We start from the raw sequence: 24546 nt of genomic DNA, 5'->3' as shown, positions 1-24546 counted from the left end.
TAAAGTGACTTTTTTTCTATCTTCAATGGTTTGTGCTGTTCAGCGGGTACTAGATGATGCAGATCTGTAAAAAGACCTTGGTTGCAAACTGTTCATCTAATGCCCAATGGCAGGCGTGAACAGACGTACTTAGAGCTGTCCCCTTGTAATGGGATCACCCCAAACACATGTTAATGCCAGATGTGAACAGGGCCACAGTCACACTGGCAAAATAGTAAGTTGTCTCTTGCGCTTAATTTTAAAAGCTACATTTAAGACTATTCTCTCTAAATTCTCTGCTTTGCAAAATACTGATTTAAGAATAAAAAAACAGTACAATTCCAAACTTAAACATTAAATCAATGCACCAACAGGCACAGGCACAAAGTGCAACATCCCACTAAATGCCACATATTCACAGGAGCACAAGGTGTAATCTTCCCATGTTTCCAATTTAAATGCTATTAAAGAGTAACTTATTACAAAAAATAAGAGGTCAAGACGACTAAAATAATGTCAGTACTTTTAAAGCTGCTGTATAACTATATCACTAATCATCACAGAATTATTCCCTAAAATGTGAACTATTGGACACTTTTAGGTGCCCAAGGTGTAATCTTCCCATGTCTCCAAATTAAATGCTATTAAAGAGTAACTTATTTTGAATTTTGTAAATTCAAAAACAAATTTAATAAGTCAAAAATATATGTATTTTTGCCAACTTCCACTGGCATCCATATAGCACATTTAGCATACACTGTAAACACAACTACACAAGGTGCTTTTGAGCAAGGCAACTAGCCTTCTCTGTTAGTAGACCTCCCCAGAAGCCTACAGTAAAAGCCATGTGCCCAAATTACAGTATGTTAGCATTTTAGTCTTGTTGAGAAGATAACACCTGATGTGCACAGAGCTACATTAAGACATGTGTGTAAGGAGAAGACAGAGACACCCTCAATTGTGAGACATTAAAAAGTCCAAATGTGCTAAAATGTTTTTCCATGCAATTCCAGGAACCATAACAGCTGCATACTGAGTCACTGAGTAAACGTATGTGAGAAAAGACATTATTGTCTAGCTGGTTATTTGTCTGATCTCCAAACTCCTAATTGTATCAGTGGGTTTAAACCATATAATAGATTCCTCTACAGCAGGGTCGGCTCTTATATTTATTACACAGAGCAAATTACTTTAAAAGCTGTAGTAATATCTTGGCACAATGGCAACGCACTAAACAGGAAGTCAAAATTTACAACATGGTCGACCGAGAAAGAAGTGCAAAACAACGTAATGACCCACAACACCGCCTGACTACACACCATCAGACTGGCTGACAAAATCTCTTCCTGCATGCTCCGTGGGGAGTACCAACTCCTGCCCTCCGGGAGGCACTACAGGGTCCCAGACTGCAGAAAGAACCAATATAAACACTCAGTTGTTCCTCTGTCAATATTTCTGCTGAATCAACACAGGAGGAAGTGATAGATCTCCCCACTTTCATCTATATATTTTGGGATATTAATGACCACTCTTGCAGGACAGGGCCCTCTTCATATTAATTATCTATTCATGTTTTATTTATTTGTTTGTAATGATGCCTATGTGTTTTAGCTTTTTGTCTTTAGGTTGCTGTGTTGGAGATTGTACTGAAAGACAACTTCCCAAGTCTACGCACACAATAAAGTGCTATCTATCTATCTATCTATCTATCTATCTATCTATCTATCTATCTATTTATAACAGATCTCTAACGTGTTCCTGCATCATAGCTCAGCTCTTGGCCGGCCCTGGGATGAATTCCAAATGAGATCAGACTGATTATGCCACTGAGACGTTATTAACTTTCCACATCATCTCAACATTCACCGAAACTGAAGATCTACTGTTGTTCAGGGAAATCCCCAAAAGTGTTTATTTTGGGATCGTTTTTTTTTAAACACCAAAAAATAAGAAGTCAAGACAACTAAAATAATTTCAGTACTTTTAAAGCTGCTGTACCACTATATCATTGATCATTACAGAATTATTCCTTAAAATGTGAACTATTGGACACTTTTAGGTGCCCAATTAACTCAACTTTTAAGACGTTTTATTCTGAATCTACGGAATTTTAGGGCCCATCTCAGAAGATTTCCCTAAAACTCTCGCTCTATATATTGGCATTGAGAGATATTTGGGAAACTGTAGACTTAAAGCCTGGGATCACATGACCTGCAGACACTTCCAAACTTTCAGAACAGATCGTACTGTAAGTATGATGAGCCTCTGGTGGGACCTTACAGAAATCACAAGGCTGAAGTGGACAACAGGTCACAGGCCTACCTGTGGAGAGAGGTGTTTCAATCTTAAACCCTATGAGTCCTCAGTTATCCCAGAATCATCGTCTCTTCCGGTCCTGCCTGGTATCAGCCTTGCTGGATCCGTTACAGTCCATGCCGCCCACGTCAAGGTGAGCTTTGCTGTACTGTTTGATCAGCGCTCCAGGGAGGAGAGCCATGAGAGCGATGGCCAGGAGCTGGGTTAGTGTCCCCCAGGAGAAGATATCATCCAGAGAGGAGATCTCTGAGAGGATGGAGCCCGTGCGAACACAGATGAAGTTGTAAGGGATCAAGCCTGGAGGAGAAAGCAGCGGCTGAGCCATCAGTGTTATTTGGCCATTTGCGTTGGGTGTGTGTTTTTTAACGTGTATGTAGTCTCACCTATGAATACAGAGAAGAAGAAAATGGGCATAGAGATGTTGAGGATGGGACAGGTGATGTTAAGGAACCAGTTAGGAGTCATAGGGAAGAAACGAAGGAAAAGAAGGAAGAAGAACAAACTGCTACGATTATCCTCCACCTGACAGACAGAGGAAAAAAGATGGGAAGAAGTAAGGTGAGAGAAAAGGACAAACAAGGTGAAAGGATAAGGAGAGTAGAAGAAAGAAACATTTAAATTTAAGATATGAAACTTAAAGTCCTTAGAACAAAAACACATTAACAAAAACAAATCAGTGTTGCCAAAAAGGACATTGTAGAGCGCCGTCTGGTGGACAAACTATGCAACGCCAACGCTCGTGGTTGACAGTTTGTTTTTATTTTTTAAATATTCATTTACAAGAATAATTCCAAATTAATTCTAAATCTTTACAGAACTCTTATTGCTTTTATTGTAAACAACTGTGAGTCTGTGACTGTTTGATTTCTTCTGTCTCTAATGCCGTTTTTGTTTTAACAAGCTTATTAAGCGGCCTAAAGGTATCTATTTTTAGACATGTTATATGATCCAATGGTCTCAGCCCTTATTGAATTTCAGGTTTTGAGAAATTTGGAACCAGGTCCTTAATAAAACCGAGTCTCGTGACCCATCCCTACCCACATGGCTGTACCCTGTCATTCTTGTTAATAACTGGATCCAGATGCCTACCTTCTGCTGCAGCTGGGCCACCTTCTCCGGGAAGAACTGAACCACATGCTGCTTTCCAAACGCAGAGGAGAGCAGGAAGCAGAATGTGGAGCCAACAGTGGTGAGCAGGCAGGCCAACACCAGGCCCTCCCAGGGTCCAAATATTGCACCAGCTAGCATGTTCTGAAGGAGGGAGGGATGGATGGATAGATAGATGGATTACAGTCATTTGTGTCAAACAAACACTGTCCATCATTCCTCTCCGTGTTAAAATCCACGTGTGAAATGAGTGTTAGTATTTGGAAACAAGAGTGGGGCAGATGGCGATGGCAAATGGCATTCATTCTGGAGACTGACTGGAATGCATTGCCTAAGTATGCCATCAATATTTTCTTCAGATATCAATAAGCAATATGACATGTTAAGACAGAGATCATCTGAAATGGTCATCTCTTAATGTAATGTCTGAATAAGAATGTTCAGTATGTCTCACCAGAAAGGAGGAGCCAGGTATGGCGAAGGACTGTTTGTAGAGGTAGGCGCTGCAGAACAGCAGCAGAACGTAGCCGTGATGTTCTCTTTTATAAAACTTGAGCATCTCGGCGAGCTCCCGCAGCTCATCCAGGTCCGACGGGAACTTCAGCCTGGGTGGAAAGACACAACACAACACAACACAACACAACACAACCTTACTTTAGTCTTTAGAAGCCCTTACACACCAGTCTGTGATGTCTCATGTCCATTACCTACAGTATTTTGTGAAGTCTAGTAATGTTCTTTTTGTTCAGCCTCTTTCTAACAACCTGCTTTATCTATTTTCTCCTTTGGTAAAAGATTTCATACATATCCCAGAGTGCTTTTTAATATAGCCTCAACAATACAGATTTGTTTTTAGATCCGATACTTACATGCACGTAAATATTTGTAAAACACATTACATACATAAATGATACATAATGTAAAGAAATTATCTTGATAAAGAGCCATTCGATTATTATTTTTATCATAGTTTTTATATTAGTTTGGCATTTCTGTACTGCAATTTCTTGTTACTTTTCAACGGACGTATGGACAAATACACATAAATTATATCAGCAATAAGCTAATATCTTAATTATTGGTCGAGCTCTACCTTTCATCATGCAGCAGAAAATTTGCATTTGCTGAGAAACATTTAAATGACCCAGTTAAAAACCCACAGATCTCAAAGACAGTTTTAATAGGGACTATTTCTTTGGTGGAAAATAATTCCAAAAAAAACAAAGATTTGCATGACTAGATACCACTTGTTGTGAGAGAAGTGTCTGTTTTCACTTTGAGTGAACCAAACATAAGCTTTATACAACAAAACATGCTACCGGTTTTTGTAACACTTTATAGAAAAAGAAGAGGAAAGCTCACATTAGAAAGAAGGGAGAAAGGAGAAGGGAGTGGAAGGGTAACAGGATATATTTGATTTAGGGACAAAAATAGTGTTGCTGCCCGTTGACTTAAGCAGAGGGTAGAAAGACACTTCTCAAAACACACACACACACAGACACACCAAAATCCCCCCCCCCCCACCTTTGAAACCCAAGATGCCGCCTTCCTCTACCACCTGCTCTGACATTCAGCATTAGTTGTTTCTATTGGTCGATGGATAAATATCCTGTTCTGTGATTGGTTGGCAGGTTGATGATGCGCAGGCGCTCAGGAACGTGAAGCTGAATGGATGTATGTACAGTATTTAAGGAGGGAAATGTGTCATTGTGGACACTTTTAATTTTGCTTACGGATAACCCCATGAGAAACATTTTGTTTGCACATGAACCAACACACACATATTCATATACAGAGAGGGGGTTTTGTATGAAGCTGGGTTGTACCAGGTTTAATGGTGAGAGACTTTTTAAAGTAACTAGGGGTGATATTAGAGCCTGACCGATATATCGGCCAGCTGATATTATTGGCCGGGCGATATTAGGCATTTCCCGGTATCTGCATTTCGAATGGCCCATAATTTTTCAGTCATTTATACTGATAAATGAATGATTCTGATAAATGAATATTCAAAAATAAAATAAAAACAGAAAGTCAACCATGTCGTGAGTCTTGGCGATGCATAGTTTGTCCACCAGAGGGCGCTCTACAACAGCCCTGTTGGTAACACTGATACTCACTCACTGACTCATGAAATGGTGAAAAATTCACAATTTCCCAGAGCCCAAATTATATTTTTAGGGTTTTTCAAACTAGCAGTCTAATGTTTTAAACTAGCAGGTAACAGAGATATATACAGATATATGAAACAGAGAAAGGCCGTAAATCCTCACATATGAGAAGCTGGAACCCATGAATACTTAGCATGTTTGCTTAATAGAGTAAATGACATTAACAATTATTGATCATAAAATTTTCTGACATCTCACTACCGGTGATCATTTCGGCTTTAAAAGCAGTATGAAACTCTCAGTGATTACAAAATGTAGGTATTTTTAGGTCATTTAATGGCATTAACTAACATTTTATAAAAATGTTTTGAAAACAATTTTTATAACCTGCCATATGCTCCTGATTTAATATGTAGTCTTCATATCTTGTCTTTTACTTTGCTGATTTACAGTCTTTTTTTAATTGACTCTGCAGCATTTGATTTGAGGACCACCCTGCGTAAACTTGTATTTTGTGCTCACTTTGATTTAATGTGTTTTTAAAGTTTCTTGTTGTATTTGGTTTTGTTTTCTTCTGTTATTGCTGCTTTTAAGCCAAAGGATGTTGGCCAAAATACTCTTTAATTTTCAAACATTCCGGTAGTTGTTTTCTTGATTTGGCTAATAATGTACTTAAGTCATTAAGTTGACATGTATCATGGCTACATCAACACACACACACACACACACACACACACACACACACACACACACACACACACACACACACACACACACACACACACACACACACACACACACACACACACACACACATGACTAGGGAGACAGGATGCCAATACATCTTTGTTGGGTGTACTCATGCGATGTTTATGACTTGATAAGTAACTGTATAATATGAGTAATACCATCCAATGCGTCCAAACACACACACACATACACACACATGCACACTCACACAGATGGGTCCTGCTCTTGGCTTCAGACTTTCTTGGTCGGCGTTATTCTATCATCCCTAGACAACCTCAAACTTGACTGTCTAGCACATTGCAACATACCAATTACACACTCACACACACATTGTGAGTAATGCTATCAGTCCGACATGTACTGAGAGGAGAGAGAAAGAAAGGAGAGAAGACGTGAATATCAAACACATTTAATATTTTAGTGCTTTACTGACCGATATTATTCTCATCATTTGTGACACAGATCTGATGACAAATAGATGTCCCCTATTTCAACATAGAAAATATTCTATCAAAATACAGACAACAGACAACAGTAAATAAAGCTGATTGGTATTTGCAGAGGTTATTTATTCCTTCATTGATTGCCTTTACTTACAGGGATCCTATCCCAGGCCAGCATGCACTGGGAAAGAGGAAGGTAAACACCGTTGATGGTGATACATATATAAATACATCTAGACGTGCACGTATCACTCTCATTCTCTACACTCTACATTGGCTTTGAATGGTCTGGCCCCAGAGTATTTGTCTGACATTTCAAGTTTGCGGGAGCACAACCAGTCATTGCGTTCTTCAAATTAGCGAGTTTTAGAAGTCCCAAGGGCCAGGTATAAACGGTGGGGAGGGGGGGGGGGGGTGGTCAGGCTTTTGCAGTTCCTGCCCCCAGGCTCTGGAACAAGTTACCCCCTGATATTCGCACTATTACAGATGTAGTTTTTTTTAGATCCTAAAACTTGAAACGTATCTGTTTAGTCTGGCTTGTAATACGTAGCAGTGGTGTGACAATTTCATTCTTCTGTTTCTCTGTAACCTTTTCTGATTTTACTGTTTTCTATGTTCACTCTTTCTATTGTGGGATATGGGTTTTTACTCTTATACCTGCTGGTTGCTGTAAAGTGCTGGTTGCTGTAAAGTGGTTTTGCTTTATTTGCTTTTGTTGCTTTTAAGCCAAAAGATGTTGGCCAAAATACTTACAAAATAAAATATACTAAAATACTTTTTTTTTTCAAACATGCCAGTTCTTGTTTTCTTGACTTGGCTAATGATGTACTGTCATTAGGTTGAAATGTATCATGGCTACATCAATTTAGATTGATTGATTGATTGATTGATGGGTCACTAGTTGTTTCTGGACCCTTTCAAGGTAAATATGAGAGGTTACAAGATGATTAAAGGGTAATTAATTACCAAAAGCATAACTTTCTGCTTCATAATGTTTATCTTTTTAAAGTTCCACATTAAAGCCACATCATCTGTGATGAAAGGTCATAAACACATTCCTTACAGTGGGTCAGAGACACAGAGACTGGAAAAAGTTCCCCGATCCTTGCTGTGGGCAATTTCACCTTGCTGTACTAAAGGGGAACCCCACATTGATACAGGAGAACAAGCACACTCTATAGGCCTACAGAAGGTCAACCACTGAGTCACTGCAATACCCCAAAACATGGGAAGATATGCCATAAATACTGCAGTAACAACACCTATCCCCTTCCTATATACATTTCTATTGCAAAGTACTTCTTTGGACTGGAAATATAAATGTTGCAATATGTAAAAAAAAAAAAAAAATAGTAATACACTTTATTATATTTTTAGAGATTCAAATAGACATGATCTACATTTAGATAGTCCCCAACAGAATTACAGTAGGAATAATTTAACATAAGAAATGGTTTTAAATTGTGTATTTCCATAGCCCCTACCTGTACTCCTTGACCCCGTGTTCCTCCCCCTCTGAGTCCGGCTGGGCGTGCGTCGGTCCCGGGGGAAGATGAGTCGACAGCAGGTAGAGGAAGACACTTGCCGCGGCCACAATGGCAGCCAGTCCCGCTAAGGAGCGCATGTTGCTCCCTGCTATGGCTACCCTGTTCACCGTTCACCGGCGAACTTCGAAATCTGAATTTAAAAAGAACGGGAAGAAGAACCGCTGGTGAAACAAAGTCGACGTGTTGCAGTTCAGTTGGACGACACCGAGGAAGGGGGGTGTCGGGCAACATGCAACAAATGACGGGTGACATTCTGGCTGGCACCGGCAGACGGATCACATGGCAGCCGCTGACTCTCTTACAACTTTCTTAATGTTGAGGGACAAATGTTGACATTTGTGTAACCCTCCCACACAGCACGTTTTACCTCGTTTCCTCCTCGTTTATTGTAATTTTCTCCTGTTACTTTAATATCTTCAAAAAAAGTGCCTCAAAAGACGATAGTGAACAGGTTTGGCTGATTTAACTGAACTTTGTGAGTAGGTCTTCTTCAGCTGCTGCTTATGGGGGCTCTAAGCATGCACTTACACGTAATGCCCGCTAGATGGCGATATGGCGACATCAATGTGGTAATATATATCATGCAGGGGTAATAGGCTATTTATAGCTCAGGAACCTTCTTATGCGCCACTCAATTATTTGCAAATTTAATGTATATGTGATCAAATGGCAACCCGTTTTTGCAAAGTAGTTTATTTCTCCAGCCTCTGTACCTTCATGTTTCTTTAATGGTTTTGTTTTATACATTTCTATGTGTATTTATTTAGGCTCATATTTTCTTTTCTGTGGAAGGGCAATAAAGTGAGCAAAGTGAAATAAATTTCCAAAAACATTAGTTACAACGAGTAAGACAAGACTGGACAACATACTGATTTTAATCATGTGTGGTTTCCCTGAAGTGAAAGTCTTTGTCTTGGGATTTAGGTGAGACTGAAAACAAGGTTAATTTCAAGTTGTATTAGTCACTGAAATATGTATTGCATGTTTTTAGTAACATGTCCTTTGGATCTTATTTGTACAGGATGCAAAGTTTGTTGCAGTGTCATGTTATATGTAACCACTGCAATGGTATAGTTGGTGTCCCTATGGTCTGGTAAGTTGTATATGCATTAAAAAAACACCCACATTTTTTGTGACCCTATTTTTATTCATCTAGCTATTTATATAGTGATACAATAAAGACGGCAATCAGACTTTTACGAGTCCATATTGCCTCCTTTTAATCTTTTTTATCTCCTAAAAAAGCTTTTCCCTAAAACTGAATCACATACTTTATCTTCTTAAAATGCAAATATAAAACAAAATAAAGACAAAGGCATGTTTTTTTTTATTTCAGTGTTTATTTATTCATCATCTTTTGGCTTAAACAGTTTGCTCCCCTTTCCTCTAATGGATGGCCGTCTTCCCTGCAATATAAATTTAGAACATTTTGTACAATTAGTATTTACAGGGAACCGTATACGACCACAAAACTTTTTTGAGTCAGCCGGAAACTCTGCTGTGGAGACACTGAGCAGATTCTAGTTCCATAAACATGATCTGAGTACATGTACTGTAAAAGGAATTTACTGGACATGTGTTTTCACATGTTGAGGTGCAAAGATCAGCTACAACAACAACAACTCTGTGAGGATTAGTGGAATTTTGGATTAATAATAATAATAATAATATAATATAACAACAGTATATATATACACACACACATATACTGTATATGTGTGTGTGTGCTTGATTAGATATTCTGTACTCTCAAGGGCCATTTCTTTGGATGAGTAAGTGCCATTTTTACATTTCTGACACATTAGACAGGCTACATTTTCCTGACAACACTTTTATATTTTTACTTATTCAATCTATGCAATGGCTTTTCAGTGAAGTGCTACAAATGCAGGAAAATGCCTTAAACCTGCTTTCTATCTGAATTCCAGCAGAGTATGACACGTGCGGTTGCAAAAGGAGGTTGGTTTCTGTAGAAATCTACGAGAAAGTGACCCACTTCTCAGTTGATTTATCAGTAAACATTTTCATAATGAGTTTTTTTTTTTATTAGGTCTTGTTGATTTTAAAATTGAGATTAAAGTGTGTGTGGGGGGGGGTGTTTTAGGACGTGGCTATGATGTGATTGCCAGCATGTAGGGGCTCCTCCCTCTCTCCGCCCTCTTGTCTAAAATCGTCACATCTGCAACAAGGATGGCTGCTCCCAAACTCAACAACTCATAGGAGATCTCCACAAACCAATGGGTGAAGTCACACATCTACTTTCCAGTAATACACAGTCTATGGGTGGAAGTCACAAATATCATGTGCACTCGTTTTTTGTGTAGGCTACTTAAAGTATTTTTAAAGAATGTCATTTTAATTTTACTTAAATACAACAATGTAAAACAAAGGACCATGTCATTATGATAAGGTTAGCGTCATTGTACATTGACATCATTTACAGTGGTTGAATCTACCTTTAATTGAGCAGTGTTATCATGCACCACCCGGCTGGCACGCTAAGTGAACCAAATCAAGCCCCCCTGCGATGATGCGTCACCACCAGGTGCACCCTGGGTCTAGCTAACATGCTAAATGCTAACATGCTCATGGTGGAATCTCCATTCTGGTGGCATACATCTAAAACTTGGTCTGTAGGCCATCATTAAATAAAGAAGAAGATGAAGAAATGGATCCTCCAGCTGTGATTTCTGTGTGCATGGATATACTTTTACCCTTCATTAAGGATTGTGAGGACTTTCTCATTTATTTTATTTTATGAGGACAACACACATTAATCAATATTTCTGTAAAAATGCCAGTGTTCTCCAGCTAGCAATTCTTTTTGAAGTGTAGTCCTTTGGTGAGATGTTTTGACACCAGAGCATCAGGAAACTGTTACTCTGGGACAGAGAGACCGAATGGACTGGTTATACTGGGCCAAGGAGGCAGAGTGGACTGGTTATACTGGGCCAAGGAGGCAGAGTGGACTGGTTATACTGGGCCAAGGAGGCAGAGTGGACTGGTTATACTGGGCCAAGGAGGCAGAGTGGACTGGTCATACTATACACTGTGAATGAACAAGCTGAGAAGTTGAACCTGGAGCAGATTGTGGAGGACTTAGTGGTGCTCAAGACTCACAAGGAACATTCGGACTAGAGAGTGAGTACGACAACGCACTTTGATTGTTCTAACTCTCTCCGGAGCACAAATTAAATGTGTGCGCTTTGTGGTGTGTAAAAACTGTGCAGCTCTCTTTTTTTGCTGTGATGCATTGTCTTTGCGGCTTTGAAGTTCATTCTCTAATGAGCGTTATAATGCTTGCTGCACCCGCCGAGGTGTAAAGTTATTTATTGTGTATTGTTTGTTTAAATGTCTGACTTGTCACATTTTTTAGTTAATTCTGGTGTGACTACACTGGTGAAGGTGGTTGTTACACTGATAATCAGTTGTGTGCACAGGCTGCAAAGTGCCTTTCATAAAAAATGTATTAATCACAACAACAACATCATCATCATCGTACAAGTTTTCCTTTACTCTCCCTCCACCTCTGTAGCCTACTATAATGCAGTGAAGTTTGCTTATTTTATTCTTTTATCTAAGTACATTTTTATCAAAGTTATTTTACTTGTACTTGAGTAACAATTCTTTAACTGCCCATAGTATGTTCATTTTCAGGTTCATAATTGCATTTGGAGGTTGTACCAGAATAGGTTTACATGATTTTATTTTCAAAAAACACCATATTTCTGTTGTACTTCACATTGCTGCAGATCCTCTTTTCATCCTGTGTGTTTGGGTCTCTGTTTTAGGTACAGAGGGAGACATCTCACTTATATACTATCTTTGTTGGGAGATGTTGAACAGCTCACCCGGAGACAGTAGGCACAGATCCTTCAGAACCCGTATCTCACTCAAAACAGCATAGATAGGATTTTTTCCAAGTGTGTATGTGTGTGGAAGCACCATAGACACCGGAAAAAGGGATTTAGGTTTTTTCATAATATGGGCACTTTAAAAAAAAAAAACTTTTGAGTATAATATTTTAGTAGGCTCAAATCTAACATCCAACCTTTTTTATTTTTAAGTGCTCATATTATGCTTTTTCTCTTTCCTTGATTTTGTTATATATCTTTTTTTGTGCAGGTTTTCAATGTGAAAAAGCTTAATGCCCACCCCAAAGGGAGTTATCATCTCCAACAGAAAATTGTTCTGTTGTTGTCCAGCCTTTTTTTCCGGGACTAATGCGCGTCACTTTGTAACAGTAGTTCTAATGCTCTCCTAGCTGCTCAGCTAGTAAGAGTGGATATCTGAAGAGTTCAGATAGTTGTATCACCAAGTCCAGGGGACAGTGCAGAATTAAAATGTTACTTATGAAAGACAAATTTTTTTAAGATTTGAATAACTGACCAACTAACTAACCTCTGAAACGTCTTGCTCCAGTCGAGGTTGTACAGCTGAGTCAAAGCCATAGGTTACCAGCTCAAGCAGCTTTGTTTTGGATCACAGTTTAGATTGATCAAAAGTTTAGCCCACAAATGAATCTTACATATATACATTTTTTAAATATGGTGTTTTTTCAAAAATTAAACCATGTAAACCTATTATAAATTCAGGTATAAACCTGAAAATGACTATATTTAAATATATCAAATGTAAAGACAACATGAGTATGGTATATGACCGTATATGAAAATATTCCCACATCAAACCAGTAGCAAAAGAACCTCCATCTATTGCACAATATCAGGTGTGCAGCAGTAGCACATATACATGGAGCGAATGTGTCTAAACAAAATGTTTTGTGACATGTAAATGTCTGTAGGATGTTTAGATAGTAACATGAAAGTGAAATAGTGCCATTGCTAAAGATGTTACTTTTCATGTCCTCGGGGATGTCATTGTTGTTGTTGTGTCTGGCCACACAAAATCAGCCTCCATGATTTCCTGTATGGCCACATCCTCTGGAATAACTGTAAAGTTGAAACACAGCTGATGTCAGTGCAAATCTACAATGTTTTTGATTTGTGCTCCTCACATAAGTAACACAGGTAGATTGACAGGGATACCTTTACGGTCCCCATTGGGAACAGTTGGCATCGCTTGAAGCACAGCCACAAGAGCAAAGAGCAGGAACACAGTCCGAGCTTTCATTTTCTAAAAAAGAACACTCAGTGTTAGTGTAATCCTCTGCCTTTTTACGATAAATATTAATGATCCCTTCTAATTGTTAGTAAAAGCCTGAAGGTATATTTTAAATAACTCACCTCTGCCGTCAAACTCAGCAGCAGCAGTCTGTAAGTGAACAGGGAAGTCTCTGTGTATGGCTCTACGTATCTGTTATGAGTGTCTTACTGAAACTACCAGACCAGCAGGTCTCAGGCTGGGCGTGTCTGTGTCTAAAGCATCTTCACAATCCAACCGGGCCTGTTTTAGGAAAAGAAAATCACAGAAAAAAATCCTGCACTTACTAGTAGAGCGTGGTAAATGGCTCCTCCCCACACTGACACTGTGTGTGGCTTAACTGAATTGATTGTGTCAGAGACACACCATTGTCATAAAAGCATTAATACGCGTTTTCATTGTGTAAAAATCATTGACTCTGAACTGAAACAATGATTAAGAAGATAAATTGCTTAAAAAGATTAAAAGTTTCAATTTGAGGGGTTTTACATCCACATTAGGTAAATGATGCAGGAAGTTTAGCCAGACAAAAAGGAATTTAAGATTCATTCAAGTTTTCTAATGGTTTTTAAAAATCATGATTACAAAAAAGTGTCAATTTGCATTGTATGATTATTATTGTATTACCTCTGCCTCTTGCTGGAGACATCACAGAATCAGTATATAAAAAAAGAAAAGTGTGTGTTAATAGTGCTGCATGCAGAAGAACGTGTGCGTGTTGTGTCTACAGTTGAGACTGATTTCACTGGAAAAAAATAAAAACTAAAGCTGCCGTAAGTCGTTTGTTAAAGCAACGATAGGGACTGATATTTACGTTTATAGTGGTGCACCATCTAGTGGCCTACTGTACATATTACAAAGCATAAAGTAAATTGACAAAGTAAGAACGCCTAATTCCACATTAAGAGGTAGGTTTGGGCTATTGCACCTGACTGCAGGAGTAAGCCCTAATTGCAGTATGCAGATCGAGGAGTGACGCAACGTGGGTGGAGCTAAATGTTTGACTCCACACACTTGCCCAATAGCAACCGGAAGAGGAAGAATGTGTGTCTGAGTCCATAATATTGCACAGAACTTTCATCCCGGAGACCGTGGATCGTGTCCCATGTGAGTCGTTTCATTTCATTTGAGGGGCGGCTGTGGCTCAGTGGTAGAGTGGTTGCCTGCCAATCGGAAGGTTTGTGGTTCGATCCCCGCCCCTGCAGTCATTGTCGAAGTGTCCTTGGGCAAGGCACTGAACCCCAAGTTGCCCCCGGTGCTGCGCATCGGAGTGTGAATGTGTGTGAATGTTTATCTGATGAGCAGGTGGCACCTTGCACGGCAGCCCCGGCCACAGTGTATGAATGTGTGTGAATGGTGAATGTTTCCTGTAGATGTAAAAGCGCTTTGAGCAGTTGTTAAGACTGGAAAAGCGCTATATAAATACAGCACATTTACCACAAAAACAACAAGATAATTGTGTCTGCGTACTGAAGTCCAATTGCACCTGACTGCAGTACACATATCAGGGATGGGCTGGATGTGGGCGGAGCTAAATGGTTGACTCCACGGGCGGTAACTGGTGGCAGAGATCAGGCAGCACATTCTCAAACGATCGTTCATTTCGTCCTGACTCGCAGTCTCGACTCAGATCTCCACAAACCAATGACGTCACACATGCTCTACTGGTTGCATCAGAGGGCAGCAATGAATAACAATAGATCACAAATGTATCGTATGGTTTGGAGGAATTGTTGCTCCAGTTGTTTCACACATTGTTTGCTTAAAACTAACCATTCAAAATCATATAAGAGTTCAGATTTATTCATTCTTCTCTACAGAAGAAAATATTTGATAAAATCTCTAATACAGAACATAAAGAAACATTATTGACCTAATATGTGTTCCTAACATATACTGTACATGAAGTCTGTTGTCTTGACAGACGAAGAAAGAAAGAGAGAGAGGAGAGATGGGAAGTGGTAAACATGTAATACATTTACATAGTATTTACTTACAGAGAATGCACTCACACAATAGTGCTTTCCTAGCTGAGAAAAAGTAATGATATGCAAACAAATGTGCTAGACCGGAGACCGGAGCAATCTCAAGACCACTTCTGTCTAGTTCTCAGTAATGAACAAGTACTATAATACTGTAATCCCTTATAATACTATAATACTATAATACTATAATACTGTATAATACTGTATCCCTTGTCCTATAATCTATTGAGAAATATATATATATATATATATATATATTTTAAATTTTATTTTCTGGGATTCAACTGTCTGTTTTTTTTATGTATATATGCACATACATACCAAATGTATATATGTGTATATACATATATCTACAGTATGTGTATATATAGTGTGTACATGTATACTGTGTATATATCTATATTGTATGTGTAGAAATACTGTATGTGTGTGCATAAATTAAATACATATACTGTGTGTGTGTGTATGTGTGTGTGTGTGTGTGTGTGTGTGTATATTTATTCTGGGCAAGAGAAGAGCAAGGTGGGTAGCCAGAATTAATTTACTGTATGTAGGTGTATTATTTCATGATCACATTTCTGCAGTTAAGCATACAATATAACTGAAACACACTTTTGGAAAAAATTTAAAATATTATTTAAAAAAAATGCATTAATGTCAAGGGAAGTGGAAAGCCTTCTTTTGCCATTTGTAGTCAATCCCTAGGTTATCAATTGATGTGTCTAAAATACACATCCCCTATACTTTCAAAACCTGATACACAAAGTACTTTAAGTAAAAGGTCCATAACTTACTTTGAATATAAGAGCAAAGTTACTCCAAAAAAGGTTTTGGTTGTACTTGAAAAACATTATCAGGAGCAGTTTTACAGTAAAACTGACGGCTTGATACTGCAGTATTTCCTCTGTCCTTTTTTGGAATAACCCTGTTCAAATAAAGTTTATTTATACAGCACAACCCTACTCTTACGTGTTTTAGATGCATTAACTACTCTCCTTTTGGTTACTTTAAATTTTATAATAATTTTCCAAATAGCTAGTTCTGTTAATTTGTTGTCAGTTTCGTCATGCAATGTGTTCTCGTGGACAGGCTCATATGATATAGTACAAAAATGTACGCACCTGCCCCACTACATATGATATCCTACAACAAGCGGCTGGTCACATGACGCCACCTACAGATGCCGGCTACAAGGCTCCATGACGCCAAGCAGCGTCATGCGGAGACATGCTTTCACAGGACTGAATAGGCCAATGCCATATTGTTATTGTTCTATTAATGCATCCTCCTGTTGTCATGCAGCCTGTCTGCACAAGTGACAAGGGAAGTCCATTAAAGTCTTTCACGTCTTGTATAATAAGATAACATGCGTAAACAAATCAAATTACTTGGTCACCAGCTGAATTCTACTTGGCCGATAAATCTACTACTCTAAGACACTCGCTTTTACAATTCATTACGACATTTTCTTTCCAGCCAATCAATTTTTAAGTATGTCTTTATGTATTTAAAGGTTACAGTGTGAGATACTGAAAATGAGCGATGCATTAGTAGCAGATCAATTGCAGTGTTTTCTTGTTTTGAACTGAATGAATTGAAAGCAAAGGGTAATGCACATGAAAATAGCTTCTTCTTTTTAATTGATATTCTCTGAATCTTGCTAGAAGAAATTAAGTCTGAGATAGAAACAGACAAAGAAGTAAACATGGATAGAGCGAAAATTTAAAACAAAGAATCCGATTGGAGATGGTGGTTAAAGAGTGACTGATCCAGTAGTTAACAGTTTTGTTTACGTACTCATGACTCTGAACGGCTCAACCGCTAAATGCAATGCTGGGACAGAACTTAGAATGTGAACTGAGCAAATTAGTTAGTTAGTTATTTAGTTAAGATGTCTCATTTGTTTCCCTCAATAAAATCTGTCATCACTATCTACCAAACAATTCATCTAGGGAATCAAATAATGAGAAGATCTTCCATATCACATCAGTAATGAATACCTCATACTAAAAAACATGCAACAGTGCAAAGCGCTGGCTTAGTTGCATTGAGATTATCATTTTGTGGCTACAATGTTCAAGCTAACAGTCTGAGGCCTATTAGGCACGTATTTTAACACAAGACAATGCCACACAAGGACCTTTTTTTGTTTTTTTTTTTTTTTTTTTAAATGAAGGAACAAAAGAATGTAGACATTATTCTTAAATTATGATTAACATTTGCATTGTTATTGAGCCTCAGATGACTTCCTGCATCAATAACTGGTGATACATGGCGATGTGTTGTCTACAGGAGAACTAACACACGCTAATATTCAAACACTCTCCATTGCTTCTGTCTTTGTCAGAATGTGGGAAATGATAGAACATAGAAAGAGCTTTGAGGTGATGTGAAGGGTCTCTGGTGGCCATGGAGGAGGCATTCAGCTCTCAGGCACAGCAGCAAAGAGCTGGTTTCTTTTTCTTATGGCTTTAGTAATGTGACATACACAATTCACCTTTTGTTAAGTGTGGTTGTACACATTGTTGATTATAAATGCAGCACTTTGTTCTTAGCGTCGTTCTTCATGCAGTGATAAGATAATATGTTATGCATGTAATTTACTGTCCTTAGTCACTTCATGTAATTATGACTGTTTAAGGATCGCTACCCCTTGTTGTGAATGCATGATGACGTTGGACTACAGGGGTTTTGTTGGTGGACTACGCCTTTTCCTGTGGGAGTTTTACTTAAAGAAAAAACGACACGCATTTATGTGCTCAACGTGAGAAATTGTCTCATGCAATTTAGTGATATTTCCAAATGGCCACACTTAATGAAGCCTGGATTCTGTTTATTTTTCAAATGTTCTACATTTTTGCACTTACTCATTATACACAAAATTAAACTAAATCATGGTTGAGGTATAGTTAGGGTTAGGCAACTGAAACCCTTTGTTTTAAAGTGGCAATCTAAAAATAAAATCATGTCTGTTAAGTCACTATTGCTCACTATGTGGCCGTATCATGGCGTTAAATGTGTATGAGGACGTCCTCCGTGATCGCGCAAGCCAAGTGCTTCCCTTCATGAACGTGTGACAAATGGACAAAGGCAGAAGCATCCATCTCTCCAGTAAACAGTTTGTTATGGTCTACAGTTTAATGTGTAACTTCTCTGATGCATCAACCCCGACCTCATCAGGAGGCGGGCTCCGGGCTACATTTTGCTGCTGGGGTCCAGTTACAGAATATTATTTTAATATACAGTGTATATATAGAAAGAGTTATGGCAATTTGTACAATAGTGGTTCTCATTCTGGTAATTATAGATGTAGGCTGTGCTGCAGATATTTAACAATGACCTAAACAACATCATCATGGTGACTTATTACTTGAAAGCAGTATACAGTATGACACAACTGAGTGTTGATAATGCCAGGTATAGTTTCCTAATTAGATTGGATTTCATGTTCACGACCATTTCATCACAAAATCGTTCTTCTAAGCACGAGGATGCTACCACCACACTGGAAGCTACAGAACAACACACTGCTCTAAATGTTTGAACACTAGAAAGACTGCAGATGTGTGTTCTGGGTGTTAAGGATGTCGTACACAACTCAGTGGTAATTATACTCTTGTCCAAAACGTCATTTAAATAGACTGGAAGGTGAGGATCATACCAAACGAGATGGGAGGGGGGAGTACTCTGTGTGCTTGTGTATACCTTACCTTATACTATTCTACTAAACACCACATGGATATTGTTTGCATTCAGTCTTTCTTCTACAGGCTAAGTCGACTTTTCGACCTCTACAGTGTGATGAGAAGAAGTTAGCATTTTGTAGCGTATTCCAAACATGACTCTTCATAATTAGTCCTGGTTGAAGAAAGGGAGATAAAACAGTCAATATATGGCAAAACCTAAACAAGACAATGGTGTTAATGGGAAGAGTCTTCGTCAAAGGGAGCATCAGTGGGGCGACAATCCTTTGTATAAGAGAATCTGTCTTTCCAAAAACTTTAAAATACAGCGCAATAGGTGAGTTTGTACTTCGTCCAAAAACAAACTGGAGTTAAATTGTTAAAAACTGGAGTCCCGGGGTTAATTTCAGTCCACTGAGATGCTCATTGTCAGCCTTATTACAGGTGTAGGTGTTAGCAACTGTGTGGAAAATCTCATTAGTGTCCATTGTTTGGTGTCACAGCTGCTCCTAACAGCCATTTTGTGCCCACATCACAAGTGTTTTTTTAATTCAACCGGGGACAACCAAAGGCGCAAGTGAAAGAAACAAATTAATTGTCCTACAAGATCTGGTTCGCCCCTGGCTGCCGGGAATTGCCATCATCTTCCCTCTCTGATTGGTGTTTATAAAGGTCGCATGGCATGAGAGGGAGGGGCTGTCCCTGCTCGGCCAACACTGACTCATAAGGCGGCGCCGCCTCCAGCGGGAAGGAGATGGATGCAACGTGTTGATGTTCCTGCTCCTGTAGTCCCAGCGGGTAGTGGGAGGGGGAGAACCAGGCACCACTGGCTGAGCTCTCTCCGTAGTTTGGAGATGGATCCAGACTGATGTAGTTAGGCTGCTCCTCCTGCTCTGCCCCTCTCTGACAGGGGTCCAATAGGGAGTAAGGGGGCGGGTCTTCTGTAGGTAGGTAGATCTGAGTCGAACCTGGGCCAACACACTCATCGTAACTATGGAGATGAAAACAAACATTTGTTTAGTTGTGGTAAGATGGAGAACCAAGGGCTGTCTGATGGATAGGAATAAAGTATCCATACAACCCCACTTTAAAAATCTGAACTATCCGTTTTATGTGAATTGTTTGGTAAAATTGATGTTAAAGCTCTACGTTTTACCATCAACATGTGTATAACAGAGCAAGAAGTGATAAAGGCTGCAGCATCGTTCTTGCCCACTTTGAAGTGTGTGTGTGTGTGTGTGTGTGTGTGTGTGTGTGTGTGTGTCATAGGCATAGGAAGCAGTAACTCAGTATAATTCCATCAGCACAGTGGTTAACTCTATCAGTCTGGTACCACAGTGCTCCAAGCGTGTGTGTGTTTTACTTGGCACTCTTTCTTTCTATCATCTTTCTTTCTTTCTTTTTGCACTTTCTCTGTCTCCTTCACCACAGAGGGTCTGTGGTTTTCTGCTTAATGTCTGCGTTTGTGTGTGAGAGGTATCTTAGCCCCGATCTGAGAACGAGGCTCAGTCTGAATGTCTACTGTTTGTCGTCTCTCACTCTCTCTTTTTTTTCTTTGTAGTGCAGTGGTGTCTTTGTCTAAGACACTTTGTTTATGTCTTTTTCTTAACACATATTCCCTTACACCCTCACACATCTCCACACAGGCATAGGATTATGGTTAACTTCAGTTTATAAACATAGTTCACATAAAATATCTTTTTTCGCCTTGGGAAAACGAACATTGACCATTCGTGCCAAGGCATGTTGAGGTGAAAATTGGAGACAGGGGAAAGCATGTGCTGGGTGTTTCTGAAGTGTAACACTCTGGAAATCCCTGTGTCTTTTGTCTCTCAGGAGTTACCAGCTTCCCGTGTGTGTGTGCGTGCGTGTGTGTGTGTGTGTGTGTTTGTGTTTCTGCAGAAACCTCACACTAGATAATGAGTATGGGGTTTTACACATATGTGTGTTCTGCTAACGTGTGTATTTGTTAGCTAGGTGTGGCTGAGTAAAAAAAAAAAAACAATTTGTCTCCTCTGAGACAAGCGCTGGGAGTTACACAACTGCCTCTGTTTATTTTCAGTCTGTTTTTGTCTGCTGCCTGTTCTCTCTTTGAGATCCAGACACTTAACATAATCATTGTTAAAGAGTTAGTCAGTTAAGGATGTTATTGCTCAGTTGTAGTCCTATGCTGCTGAATTGGGAAATTATTTTTTCAACAAGGTTAAATTCTTTATCAAATGTATTGGGTTATTCATGTTCTTTCATACTTGTATCCCCTTTTTTCTCTCTCCCCCCCATATTCTTTACCCTCTTCTTTCCTTGTGTCTTTGTCTCAGGTCCCACGCTAACCCTAACCCTGACTTAGGTGGATGAGCTGATTAAGTCATGATCTGTTTTTAGCCCTTAATAAGGGAATAGATAAATAGATTCAAAACACTATTCTTGTGTGTCTTGACAAAGGCTGCATTGCTCGATTTGTTTTGTTGATGAAGTGGACATACCTCCCCCTATTACCCCAACATTGTAATCAAAATAAGAACGTCTTTGAAGTTGTTTCATAAAGCTTTATTACAACTATTTTTTTGAGTTTCTCATGGTCCTGTAAATTACCCACCAAGTAGGTTATTGTATTCTCTTTTAGCAAGACTTCACCGGGAAAATTAATCTCGAAGCAAAGGTGGAAGTGATGTGACATTGGTACTGTGTAGTGCTGCAAAACATCTTAAGGACACTGCTGTTGGCATCTCTTGTCTGCTCCTCAGATCCCAGCAGGATAAATCCAGACAGCCAGCTAGACTATCTGTCCAATCTGAGTTTTCTGTTGAACAACTACACGTTTCACCAAAACAAGTTCCTTACCAAGACTATTTTGCAATAGCACAGTTGCTCTGTCTGTTAGCGCTGCCCAAGACAATTGTGATTGGTTTTAAGAAATGCCAATAAACCACAGCACTTTTTTTTGTCTCCCAGCGTGGAACACTGTGTGGACTAGCCAGACCCTCCTCCACAGCGCTGTAGATGAAGGTCTGGCAAAGCGAGTTTAGCCTATACCTAACCACAGACAGGATTTTTGGGTGTGACCCTGGACTGTCAAAAGTCCTGTATGCCGAACCATCCTTAAAAAAAAAAATCTGAAAATAATCCAGGCAGCGATTACATTTTTTCACCACAATGTAATTTGGAAAACAATTCACTATGATATAATCGTATAGGAGACAGGCATGCTTTTCAGCCAGTGTTGGACCACAATCTTTCCTCAAACAAATACTTTATGTGGCTAGAAAGTATAAATCAAATTCACACAGGTCAAAAGGAGGACCTCTGGCATGTTTTCATGCATTGGTTGTGACGCTTCACGGAACTGGACACCTGACAACTCTAGCTACAGCACAGAGCATATGGTCTGTGTGTGTTTGTGTGTGTGTGTGTGTGTGGCTGGCATGTCTCGGCTCGTTACCACTGTGAGGTACTTGCCTGTGGAGTTAGAGAAACATATAGATGGTGGATTCACAGGTGTGTGTGTGTGTGTGTGTGTGTGTGTGTGTGTGTATGTGTGTGTGTGTGTGTGTGTTATCTGGATCATGCCAAAGCTCATCTGATTTATCATCATAAAGTAGCTCACAAGATGAAGCCCACAGTTACAGACTTAACATTTCAAAGAAGGTTGTACATGACATTTTAACAGATTAGGATTTATCAGATCACATTAGGTCATGTGTCTCCTGTCAGTAATCGTGTGTTTCCTCTGCATCACTTGACATTACATGTCTGTGGTGAAATTACTGTCATCCTACAAGGTGACGGGACAACATGGTTCATTTGTTCATTTGTTCCTGAGATTCAATCATTGAGCTACCATTGCTACTCTCACCTTCTCTCTGTCTTACACTTTCACTCTGTTACGTCCAAGTCTTCTTCCTTTCTGTCTATCATTTCTGCTCAGCTTTCACTGTTCCTTGACTCAGTGTTAAAATCGCTGTGAGACATCCAGACCTGGAAATACTCTGCCTGCTTTTGTTAGTGACACTGACTATTGCAACATGCAACGAGCTAATTATTCTTGACACCTCTGCTGCCATCAGTCAATGAGGGTGCTGAACAGGTAATTTATTTGTAGAACCTTTTGCATAGATACTTTGTGGAGAACGTGGCCTTGTGCAGTACAAAAATGTACCAAAAGTACATTTTTGCCTACTAATGTCCTCAGGCCTGGACTCTTGTCAACAACAACTTTTCATCGTTAATGTCTTTAGATGACACAGACCGAATTTGAAGTCGATCTGAAATGGAGGACTTTGTTAAAGTATACCACCTTGACTTTTAGGCCTATTTCCTATTGCAACTAGGGGGCGCTATGACTTTGAGTAAATATCTGTCTCTAGATCTACTTAGGGTTGGACACTTATGATTCCTGAGAAGTTTTGATCCCATTGGACAACTCAAATTACACCCACTTCCTGTTTCGATGGCAAAAGGCACAAAATGGCCGCCCCGCCACGGCTGTGCCCTGGGTCAGCCTCTCCTCTCCAAGCGTAGCTGCTATGGCGCCATTTTAATACTACGGAGCACTCATCCGCCGTTAGCATTGACCGCTATTCATTTTTACGTCACTTTGACAACGAAAAACTTTACACCGGAGCGTTTTAAGACTCTATTTGTGCATTTTTTATTTCTAAAGAAACACGACAATGTATAAAAGGCTCCATTACCTTGTATCTCATGTTACGGCTCTGTAGCAGACGATTTTGTAAAAATAGGCTAAAGATTGTGTCATAATCAACAAATCACTGTGTTGTCAAGAGAAACTTGCAGACAGTTTGGACTTTGGACAATTTAGGTTTAATTACTAATGTTAACTAGCATAACTGATGCCCTATCACAAAAAGGTTTTCTTTTCATAAGCTTTCATTTCTAAGGTCTTAAGATGACACAGACCAAATTTGAAGTTGATCAGATGAAATCTCTAGGAGGAGTTTGTTAAAGTACAACATGTGAATTTCCAACTTTTAATTGTAAATGGCGGACTTCCTGTTGGGTTTAGGGTATGGCTCCAATAACGTTTTTTGTACGTCTTGACATGCTTTGTGTGTGGAGCAAGTTTCATCAGTCTACGTTAAACGTACTGTAGAAGGAAGCCATTGTGCGCCTATTCCCGAAAACTAGTAATAGTGCTCTGTATCCACTGTTCATGATAACTTTATAAGGCCATAATATGTCAGTGTTGTATTTACAGCTATTTGACGACAATCTAACCAAAATTTAGCAGTGAAAACCCACCAGCTATCAACACACATCTTTCAAAACTTTGTGCAGCAGTTTACCTTTACTTGCTCTCCAATATTATCATGGAACACAATGTGTCCATGTGTTTGTGTGCCAAAGCTTTTCCCTGAGAGGAAGCAGAAGCTTTCAGTCTCCCCAGGTGACGTGCTGATCCGTAAGTGTGACTTTTCTCTCTCTCTCTCTCTGTGTGTGTGTGT

General features: G+C 39.3%; 2 protein-coding genes and 1 long non-coding RNA gene across 6 annotated transcripts in view; all 3 read right to left on the bottom strand.

The window, feature by feature from the left end:
* Nucleotides 1-759: 759 nt before the first annotated feature.
* On the bottom strand, nt 760-8764 carry LOC117960177 (transmembrane protein 41A-B-like). Its single transcript, XM_034897870.1, has 6 exons — nt 8476-8764; nt 8191-8384; nt 3857-4007; nt 3385-3546; nt 2679-2817; nt 760-2592 (listed from the first exon to the last, which is right to left on the bottom strand). The coding sequence occupies exons 2-6, from the start codon at nt 8328-8330 to the stop codon at nt 2357-2359; spliced, it is 828 nt and encodes a 275-aa protein (XP_034753761.1). The 5' UTR covers nt 8331-8384; nt 8476-8764; the 3' UTR covers nt 760-2356.
* Nucleotides 8765-9580: 816 nt separating this feature from the next.
* LOC117960183 lies at nt 9581-13662 on the bottom strand. Its single transcript, XR_004660086.1, has 4 exons — nt 13500-13662; nt 13302-13389; nt 13111-13205; nt 9581-9659 (listed from the first exon to the last, which is right to left on the bottom strand). It is a non-coding gene; the product is annotated as an uncharacterized LOC117960183 (long non-coding RNA).
* A 4846-nt stretch (nt 13663-18508) lies between these two features.
* The window catches only part of bean1 (brain expressed, associated with NEDD4, 1), a 40246-nt gene continuing 34208 nt past the window's right edge, over nt 18509-24546 (bottom strand). For all 4 annotated transcript variants that reach the window (XM_034897872.1, XM_034897874.1, XM_034897873.1 and 1 more), the window contains exon 5: nt 18509-20075. In XM_034897872.1, coding sequence (XP_034753763.1) covers nt 19685-20075 — 391 coding nt within the window. In that variant the 3' untranslated portion in view covers nt 18509-19684. The remainder of the gene's footprint in view (nt 20076-24546) is intronic.

The sequence above is a fragment of the Etheostoma cragini genome, chromosome 17, assembly GCF_013103735.1.
Source record: "Etheostoma cragini isolate CJK2018 chromosome 17, CSU_Ecrag_1.0, whole genome shotgun sequence".
Lineage (NCBI taxonomy): Eukaryota > Metazoa > Chordata > Actinopteri > Perciformes > Percidae > Etheostoma > Etheostoma cragini.
Note: the sequence above shows the minus strand (reverse complement) of the source record. Positions and strands in the feature narration are given on the sequence as shown.

Bases quoted from the DNA above. Each gene is read 5' to 3' on its own strand.
- LOC117960177 (XM_034897870.1), bottom strand. From the start codon at position 8,330: ATGCGCTCCTTAGCGGGACTGGCTGCCATTGTGGCCGCGGCAAGTGTC. The intron at 2,818-3,384 runs GTAGGCATCTGG...TCTGTCTGTCAG, and splicing joins TGGCCCAGCTGCAGCAGAAG to GTGGAGGATAATCGTAGCAG. The intron at 2,593-2,678 runs GTGAGACTACAT...TTTCTCCTCCAG, and splicing joins CTTCTTCTCTGTATTCATAG to GCTTGATCCCTTACAACTTC.